Source organism: Montipora foliosa, chromosome 5, assembly GCF_036669935.1.
Source record: "Montipora foliosa isolate CH-2021 chromosome 5, ASM3666993v2, whole genome shotgun sequence".
Classification (NCBI taxonomy): Eukaryota; Metazoa; Cnidaria; class Anthozoa; order Scleractinia; family Acroporidae; genus Montipora; species Montipora foliosa.
In genome coordinates, this window is record NC_090873.1 from 2,399,122 (window position 1) to 2,409,121 (window position 10,000).

At 38.6% G+C, this 10,000-nt stretch overlaps 1 protein-coding gene across 2 annotated transcripts in view; it reads left to right on the plus strand.

Annotated features, from left to right (window-relative positions):
- The window catches only part of LOC138003358 (adhesion G-protein coupled receptor D1-like), a 20,591-nt gene that overhangs the window by 24 nt on the left and 10,567 nt on the right, over positions 1–10,000 (plus strand). Inside the window, exons 1-10 of one of the 2 annotated variants that reach the window (XM_068849384.1) lie at positions 1–58; positions 171–227; positions 1,297–1,495; positions 2,211–2,407; positions 3,478–3,695; positions 5,636–5,695; positions 6,265–6,445; positions 6,974–7,105; positions 7,597–7,675; positions 8,256–8,367. The exon at positions 1–58 is cut by the window's left edge and continues 9 nt beyond it. In XM_068849384.1, coding sequence (XP_068705485.1) covers positions 173–227; positions 1,297–1,495; positions 2,211–2,407; positions 3,478–3,695; positions 5,636–5,695; positions 6,265–6,445; positions 6,974–7,105; positions 7,597–7,675; positions 8,256–8,367 — 1,233 coding nt within the window. In that variant the 5' untranslated portion in view covers positions 1–58; positions 171–172. The remainder of the gene's footprint in view (positions 59–170; positions 228–1,296; positions 1,496–2,210; positions 2,408–3,477; positions 3,696–5,635; positions 5,696–6,264; positions 6,446–6,973; positions 7,106–7,596; positions 7,676–8,255; positions 8,368–10,000) is intronic. The other variant, XM_068849385.1, reaches the window with a different exon arrangement.

Sequence of the window (10,000 nt, forward strand, 5' to 3'; positions counted from 1 at the left end):
GTACTTCCTATCATTGGACAACTTCGAGGTTTAACAGATAATTCAGCAGTCGGACGAGGTAAAGGCTCTTAGACATCTAAGATCAATGGGTAGCCACATTTTTTTTAATCAAAAACGAATCCACGTGCAAAGAAGTCAAAGAATGTTCATTTGGAATTTATCTGTTGCAGAAATGAAGATGGGCCTCATATTTGTTATCCTGGCTTCGCTATCAATCCACGGCAATGGTAATAAATACCACTGATGCTGTTTTTTTTTTTTTTTTGTTCAAGAATCCTTAAAAAAAACCAACTTCCTTTTAATGTTTATTGCTGCAAATGAGTGCCTTTCACTGACAACTTCATTCGTTTGTAAACCGTCATCTTACTGTTCACTTTTTAAATCTCTTTCTGTTTGGACAAATTGCCTACGGTTTAAGTCAATTTTCAATTTTTAGCATCGGACATTTCAAACCCACTTCCAAATTTGGCAGTGATTTGGCAGTGAAAAATGATTGATTTTGTTTCCATTAACGCACAAGACTTGAAAATGATGGACAATTCCTTTCAGTAAAAAGGACTGTCGTTTCAGAAAATAAGAACATTGTTGTTTGGAAAAAAAGCTTTGGATTGAATAATTCTCTAGTAAAATAATTCTAAATGCTGATCAGATTAACAATTAGCCTCCAAATTTTCTTCAAAATATTGCTTTGTCTACGTGACCTGTACAATATTTGACGCTACTTGTAAGCATGATATGTTGCACATTAGCTTTTGGAATACATTTCAACAATGTTGAAGAAAATAGGAACGCCAGATCCAGCTGGTACATACAATGGTAAAGAATTAGCATTATAAGAACAAAAAAGAAATTATTGTCTGAGAAACTTACACCGTTGATTCAGGTGTTGTATATACAGTATTCCGATCTGTAAAAGCGGAAATTGAAAATTTGAAGGATATTTGTTTTGTAGAGGTGTTTGAAAGGATTTTTATCCTAGGCAAACAAAAGAAATTTAGAATTTAAACGATTGTTTTTATGGAGTCTCGAGTCTTTCAAGGCCACGAATTCTTCAAAGAACTTTGTTTGCCTTTCATTACCTTTCCAATGTTTTAGTTCCGAGTTATGAACCTTACTCCAAAATGGCACTTTTCACATCTTTCCTGGATTCTTCTTCTTGTTCCCTTACTCCTTTATATTTTGAACTTCCTTAAAAACAAGGCAACAAAGACCGATTTGAATAGCAAGAGAAAATTCAGTAAAAGTGAAATATGCTCAGTTGGTAGCTTATTAAATATTGTAACATGTTTTCAACAGGGAATTCTCCCGCCATTTCTGATCCTTATGGCTATAAAGCTTGGGAAGACAAAAAGACGTTCTCCGAAGCACTTTCAAACTGCCAAAAAGCCAAGTTCAGAAATCTTGCAAGAATCGACACAAACACTAAATTAAAGCACGCAAAAAACATTTCATTTGAACGTACTGGCGATAAATATTGGATGGATGTACAACTAAGGTAAATAATGAAAAAAGTGTAGTAAACGAACACTAAAATCTCAATGGCACGACGCGTATCCAGACTGACATTTTCAGCAACAGATCAATGGGTAGATTGTTTAACGTGCCGCAAACACTACGTTTTTTGTCCTTATCCGAGAAAACTAGTTAACCTGCGTTTTCCAAATTCAGTCGGACACTGATTTAGTAATATGATTAGAAGCGTTGGATTGGCCGAGGTTTAAATCAAAACCTCCCGCACCGAATTCCAGTGTTCCTCCATCGGAGGCATTTCCATATTTAGTAAAGCAAAAAGAGTAGGCTTCTGTAACGAAATCTGGATCAAAGAATATTTTAAGTACAGTAAACATATGCAGATCAGTTGACAAATAAAAACACAGTGAAAATGGATAAAGGAGGGTCGGGAAAATAGTCTTTTTTTTTCATCGTTCCTTTACATAATTACAAAACTCCAAAATTCAAATTCCCTCCCGAGATCACTCTCTCTCAATTAAAATAAGCATACTTCTTAAAAAAAATTCGTACTTCATGTAATATACCATTCGTAAGGGTCATAAAACACACGGATTAATCCCAGGAACCAGATTAATTATGTAGCACCTCTTAAATGTATTCCAACTTGGTCGTACGATTCCACACTTTCGTTCATGAGTAAAAAACTACACTTTGTATTTCACTTTTTCTCTCTATTTTCACTTTGCACTGTTTTTCAGGGGTGGTATATGGAAGTGGAGCAACGGCAATGAGTTTCATCCCGACAAGGAGTTTACAGAGATAATAAGTAACGCTGACAAAAAAAAATCAACCGAAAGGGAAAACACCACTTTTTGCCTCACGGTTGGCGACAAGAATCATCTGGAAATCGAGAACTGTGAAAACAGCTTAAGATACCTCTGTGGAGATTTCCAAGGTAAAGCGAAAGATGTAGAGTCAAAAAATCCAAAGTTCTTAGATGGTTCTTTACATAACACTAAATAGTAGTTTTTGTGAGATACAGTTAGCACTTAGACTTATTTCGAAAATCAGGCTGAGGTGTAATTGTGCTGTATGATCATTGAACATATCCGGATATTTTTTAATCCGCAACTTTCGCTTTCCGGAGTCAAAAATATTCCCATCCACACGTGGCGTATTGAACGTCCACACGTGATCCGAAACGTATCCCGATTCACTCTGGTTCTCAGGACTCCTCAAGGAAGCAGAGGTAACAGAGCATGCGCTGTTTGGCATAATTGAAGTGTAAAGTGTTCATAGCTATGTTTAACTGCACACACATGATATTTCTTGAGAGAAGTCCAAGAACTAAAGAAATAATATTGCCCTTGGCAGCCATCTTGAGAACTGATTTCACGGTAAGGAACTGGGCTCGATCTTGTTGGACAAAAAAATTCCGTATTTAGCGTATACACGGTTCCAGATTCATAGCGGATTCAAAAATGTCCGCTCTGGAGTGCGTATTCAAAAGTTCTGGATTCGCCAGCGAATTCACCGGATACGTGTGGACGGAAGGCGTATCGGGAAAGAAAAAGTTGCGGATTCCAAAAAATATCCGGATACCACATGTGTCCGTAAAAGCTCGCAATAACAGCAGCCCTTCACCCCCCCCCACCCCCCCCCCAACTAAGCCTACTGTCAATGAACCAATTGGATCTCAAACCCAATGCAGTATTGGTTTCCAGAGGGAGCGTAAATCACAAGATAAGGATAACTTTGCATAAACGTACGACCCAACTACCCCAAACTACATAAAATTCATTAACTATCACCCATGATTCCCGCGATCTCACTAACTGTGTAAATTTCAAATCAAGAAGATCTAAGCTACTGGAATTGATACGACTGCAGGAAAAATATCAATTGAAAAGGCAAAAGAGAATTAAAAGCCAAATTTCAACTGACGATCTAGAGAAATCTCAGGAGATTGAATATATTATCATGAAACGTTTGTCTTGTATAATTTAGCTTGAAATTACTTATCAGGTCAATCATCATCATCGTCACGAACTACGGCAACAACCACAATGCAACAGCAAATAAGGCAAACTACAACACCATTGCTACTCCACACAACAACATCGCCTTTTTCAACGAAAGTCCATTTACCGGATAAAACTGTAACACCCACAACGACTTCCAGCACCTCTGTGCCAGCACCGAGTGTTAGGTCCACGACTCAAATAGGGCCACCAGTACAGCAGGTATCTGATCGACTTCCTAATAGGCGTTCACCTGCTTATTTTATTAGGGAGTTTAAGAAACGACAACAGCTACGACTACGACAACGCCACAAAACAATAATATCATTGGTTAAAAGAGCATTTATAAACGTGCGCGTGCAGCACGTTTATTTATTTTAGGGTTTGCGGTCCTCTGCATAACGACGACGTGAAATCACCAAATTTGAGGTTTTGATGACAACGTAAGCATTCAACAGAGAATCTTTCATTCTCTATTTTCACTCTGAAACCGCTCGTACCAATTTATTTTTAGGATACTTCTCCACATTGCAGGACGTCAACGAGACTGAATAATCGCGAAAGACTTATGATGGAGCCATGGTATATATTTTGAGATGATGTTGTCGCTGACCGTCGCCGTCGTAGATCTTAAACTCCCTATTGCCAAAAACAACCTTGTAGTATTCTACCAACGAGAAATACTCTCTTCTATGTTCTAAAGAGTTCCAATTTAACATTTTACAACGCTCTTCTTTAAGTGCCCCTGTGATAAAAAAAAACTTCCTTTTTTCCTTCAGATTTTGAAAGTGTGTTTGCTTAACACCTGACTGGCAAAATTTTGAGTTTTGATTTTTATCCAAAGGCCGTTTACTTTGAGTGTAAGTTTTGGATTTCACGGTCCGCCATTACTCACGTTCAAAACTGACCGATTAGACCTCAGACGGTTGGATCCAGGGAAAAGTGACGTCAGAGGCTCACTAGCTTAAAATTTCAGCGTGTGAACGCAGCTTATTATATATGCAAAGCGTGAGTTTAAAAGTCTGAAAGTCCAAAACCCCCGTGCTGCATATTAATTTTGCAGCGTACACACCTATTGCATTCTTAAACTAGTGAGCCTTTGACGTCATTTTCTCCTCGATCCAGCTCTCTCCAGAACATAATGTTAGTAATGGCGGACCATTAAATAGGAAAATTACAGTTAAAATAAAGAGGTGTTTTCTTGAAATCTAGGCTTAAAACGTGGGTCACTTGTGTTTTGTTAACATAGTTTTGAAATCCAAAGAAAAATATGAATTTATTTTTTGGTCACAGGGGCACTTTAAGGCATCTCGCGCGATTTTTGTGAGTCGGATCGGCAATCCTGAACATTGAATCCGGGTTCCCTTAGCTAAAATATAAAGCCTACAAATCAAAGGCGCATTATTGACGGTACAATTGTGAAATTGCTTAGCAGGACAATCGAAGGGTTATCGAAGCGAGTTTTGCCATTGTTGCACGAGTCCACAAAAATGAAAATAAAAAATACATAACAGTTCTTGGACGGAACGTGTTGCTATTTTATGAGAAAGAAAGCTTTGGTTAATTATTGGGTCCTTGAGTCCGTCAGCTTTCTTCCCTTATCTCACAGGCAAGAAACTCTTTCCTTTATTTCGTAGTTTTTGGTTACACTGTACTCTCATTTGATTGGTAATTGCGTGTCTGTAGGTGGAATCCTAGTTCTTTACAAATTAATAAATAAATTTATTATCCATCTGTATTTTTAATTATTGTGCAGAAAACCCACGAAACGAGTACAAGTATTCCAGTTATTTGTACAATATAGACAACCGGTTTGACTAGTTGAGGTGCTGACGTTTGCTCCGCATTTGTCACGTACTAATCTATCACACAGTCGCGGCTGTTTACAATCCACTTGCTAAAAATATAGTGCGAAAAAGTTGGATAATAAATAGCTTATTGGACGATTTTGTGTGTAGTATCATGGATTTTTTACTCGTCTCTTATATTTTGGCTCGCCTTACCGGCTCGCTAAAATATCCCACGATACTACACACCACATCGTCCAATATTAAAGATATATCCATTAAAAAAAGAAAACGGTCACTTAACTTTACCTATATCATGGCGGACAGTGCTCGAGGCAATTAAGATTCTGATAGTGACTTTTTGTTTAAAAACAGATCCAAGAATATCTGGCCAGGTTAAGCAAGCTCAATGTTCACGATGAGGATTCTTTGGAGGTAAGCTAGAAGGCGCGGATCTCCAATAAGATTACGACGTGCAGTCTGTTATTGGCAATGTGCGCCCATACTCTTGATCGTCCTTCACACAATCCTATCAATTAACCACTTCCTAACGCACGGCAGCTATAAACCCCTTCTCAAATTGTGGATCAGGTTATTATTGCATTATATAGGTTTTGCAAGAAGTTGTTTGGCATTTAGTATAGATTCACGAACACTATGCCGCAAAATAGTCTAGACATGAGAATATCACTTAACAAAAGCTCAAAGCCATTTCTCCTAATTATAATAATAATAATGAGCTTAATTTCAGTTGAAGATGGTAAACGGAACTAACCTACGACAGTTTTGTTCCTAACGGCTTTTCACAAATCAAATTAAATCAACGAAAATAATGTTAATTTTTAGCGAAATCGGAAAACCGGAGTTCTGTATCGGAGAACCAACAAACTAAAGGTATCCGGAATTTGAACGTAAGCCAAATTAGGGAAGGGGGAGTGCTTTTATCATCCCGGCCCCTAAGAGAAAATAAGGCTGACTTAATGGCATCGACAATTACATTTAAGGTTGCGGTAAATGAAACTTCCACACTCCTAAGGCGGATTAAGATTCCACATCTTCACTCTGCGGCAAATTTGTTGCCAGCAGCTCACGAACTGGAGACATTTGCTGCCAATTACGCGAAGGAGCACCTAAACACGAGTAGTGTGGTTATGTCTTCAAGAACGGTCAATACGAAACACTTTGGTAAGCAATAAACATTATCGCTCTTGTATATCACTCTTTATGCTCAAGTACACACGTAACTGAATGCGGCGCAAGATTATAACTAGTAGTAATACGTTTTTTGAAGTATTTGTCCACAGCGCAGCAAAAGCTACTACCTGAGTAATTTCTTGTCTAGCAGTCGAAAATTCAACCACACTTTGAACAAATGCCCTTTGCTTTCTTTGGTTCTACTTAAGAATCTCTTCTCAGATGTTATTCAAAGAAAGAATAGTAACATTTAACTTCCTTGCATAGGTATTTTGTCTCATAGTGATACTTTACTCAGTGGTTTTTGTGATAGATACGATCAATTGATTGCCTCCCTTAGGATGTTAGGCTTCTAGAAAAGGTTTCTCAAACATAAAATTTTTGTGATTCGCTATCGACTAAGCTAAGCATCAACCTAATCAAATAACTCACAGGCACACAGCTTCAGTATTACTGGTTTTCACCAGTCTTACTCTAACTTATTGATTCTTCATTTTTTAATGGCATGGGCACGAACAGTAATCACAATCCAGAAAATTGCCGGTGATCAAACAAAAGACGTTGTTTTCCCGCATGATGACGTTGGAACTTTGTTATCATCCGAGAGAAGAGCTAAGATCATTTTGCCTGCTGAGCTTTTCACTACCAGAGGTATGAAAAAACTGTTGCTTCTATGAGTAGGCAGGAGCCCCTGGAGTAGGTCATGCAATATTTATCGCATCTGAATGAACAACTCGAAGCAAAAACAATAAAAACAGGTTTAGAGGGCAATTGAACTGTTATTGAACTGTAAGGTCTGTAATCATACGATGTCTAATTATTGAAAATAAAGAAATGCGTACCCTTTAACAAAGCCAAAGCTCTGCCAAAGGCAGCAACAACGGAGGCGGCGTGGTTCAGTGGTTAGGGCGTTGGGTTTCCATGCGGTTGCACCTGGTTCAGAATCACGTTCTAACCTCTGGTTTGGATTTGTTTCCTGTTGTCCCCGATTAAACTCTACCTGCCAGTTGGGATTCTTAATCATGTTCCTTTCAATTATTAAAAGTGGGATGCCTGTGAACTAGGTTGATAGCTAAGTGCACTTACACAATAAATAAAGCATTTTTTTCTGATATTGAAAGATTATTTCTATTTCGTGACAGATACCACAATTATGGTGGGCATGGTGTACAAAAACACTCAAGGACTTCTGCCTTATGAGAGTAATGCTGTTCTTGATGGGTGAGAAATGAATGCAGTTAATGTTTAAAGTACCTCGGTTATAGCCAGTGACAAATTTCTCCCTATAATTTGGCGGACATATCTTCAAAAATTTGGTCGTGTTTTCTTACTTTAGGTACTACTGATTCGGCCTTTTATCTTTTCCTTTTTTTTATCCCAAGAATACTTTAAGTTCTCTTGTCCGCTTTCTTGTCTCGTAGCCCATTTCTAATTGGCCATGTTCCCTTATGCACCAAACCTTTTGACTTCAGTTGTTCAAAACATGTGTAGGGCTATCCACTCCACAATTCAGGCGATAAGAGGGCAAATCAAAATAATTTGGGCTGTACAGTAGATGGTGATTTATCCAGTGGATGGCCCTATACAACTTTTGAACAACCGAGCCCTGGAAGATAATAACTTTAGTCAACGCCCAAAGAAGCTGCACATCCAACGCACGGCTAAGCTTTCTAAGCTTTCTACCGGCTGCAAACCTCACCTCAACCTTGTTAGCTTTTCCCACATTCCGATGCATTAACCTTGTCTCAGTATCCGCCATTATTGTCTCCAAGGTAATTAAGAGTCTTTTCATTCAATACAGGAAGACTTTGAAAAACACAATACTCGGTACTCCAATCATCTCAAATACTATCATCCCAAACCATGATGGAGACCTGCAACAGAACATCACTATTATGTTTAATTTGCAAAAGGTACAGTGATTTGTTGCTGCTGATGCATTCGCATCAGCTGATTTTCTTAGTAAGATTATCTGTGAGAATGTCTCTATGCCTGAGTGCTTTGAGGACCGTAACATCTCCAAACTCTTAAGCCTGGTTTTCACTTGCCACACAAGCACAAGCGCAAGCATAAGTCGCTTTGAAAACAAACGTCGTCATAAGCATCAAAATAGGGAGCTTACGAAACGAGGACGACGACGGCTACGAGGACTTCATTTAAAAATACGAGTTCGCGTTAATTATATCACTGCAAAACTATTTCATGTCGTTTCGCGTTAAAAATGTGTAGTAACTGGTGAGGAATTAAACTGGTATGAGTGGGTTGGAAGCGTAGAGAGAGAACTGAAAATTCATCGTCATGTGCTAACGTCCTCCACAGAACCTTGAATTTGGTCATTTCACGTCGTCATTTAGGCGATGACGGCAAAGAACTGTACCAAAATGTAAAACGCACGTGCAGAGCCATTGTTTTTGCTCACTAAACCTATTGTTTTGTAGCGTCGTCGTTGCCTTCGGCGTCGTCGTTTCGTAAGCTCCCTAATCAACCACAGAATCCGCCATTTTGTTCAAATGCTCAGACTAGTGCTTTAATTGGCCAGACGTAGCAGATTTCATTTTGCTTATGCTTCGTTTTGTTTTCACACGACGCAAGCGTAAGCGCAGCCGGGCACAAAGAAATGGAAAAAAAATTGACCCTTTTACTTGTGCTTTGCGCCTGTGCTTATGCTTGCGTCATGCCCGTTTTCACGGTGCGCTCTTATAAGCGCTCTTATGCTGGCGCTTGTGTTTGCGTCGATAGTGAAAAACAGGCTTTACTATCACTGATTTGAGACTCAAAAGATACACCATGGGATATGAGAATATTCCAAAGATTGCAGTGAGAATAACGATCTTTGAAGGATTCTCAAAAGATCCATCAAGATTATAAGAGCTGGCAAAAACGTCGAGTATACTGGAGAATTTTTGCAGCGGAAGACCCCTTAAAGATCTAGGCAAGACTTCAAGTGGGGATCCTTGTAAGGCCTTCAAAAAAATCTATGAAGATCAGGTTAGGAGGCAGCGGTTAATATGGCTTTCAGGATAATAACTCTTTACTGAAAATATATCCAACACAAAATCTTACCGAATCTGGTAAAATTTTAACCGTCACTGAAATGCTGTTAAAATTGGATTTTAAAAAGAAACAAAAACTTTTAAGAAAACTTCGTATACAGCTAGCTTCATATTTAAAATAAATGTCTCTAGAGGGAGTAACTGCCCGAGTAGAAATGAATCTAACCCGCTGCATTAACTTTTACAAGGCAGTCGTAAAGTCACGTATCTTGTGAAGAGGTGTCCTTAAACCCCTAACACTAGTACTGTATTCACTGATCTTAAAATTTCAATGGGCAGGAGTGTTCTGAGTCAAGTTATAACAAAGTGGTAAGGTTCTCCGTCCTTTGTGAGAGTTTCTTCGGTAAATGCTGTAGAAAACGGTGACACTTGATACCCATGCCGCCATTTGTTCCAAGTACTAGCTCTCAGGATTGCTTCATAAAACACAATCACGTCCAAAATGCAGTTAACCTTATGCACACCCATTTGGGCATTTAAAATAAAGAAAATG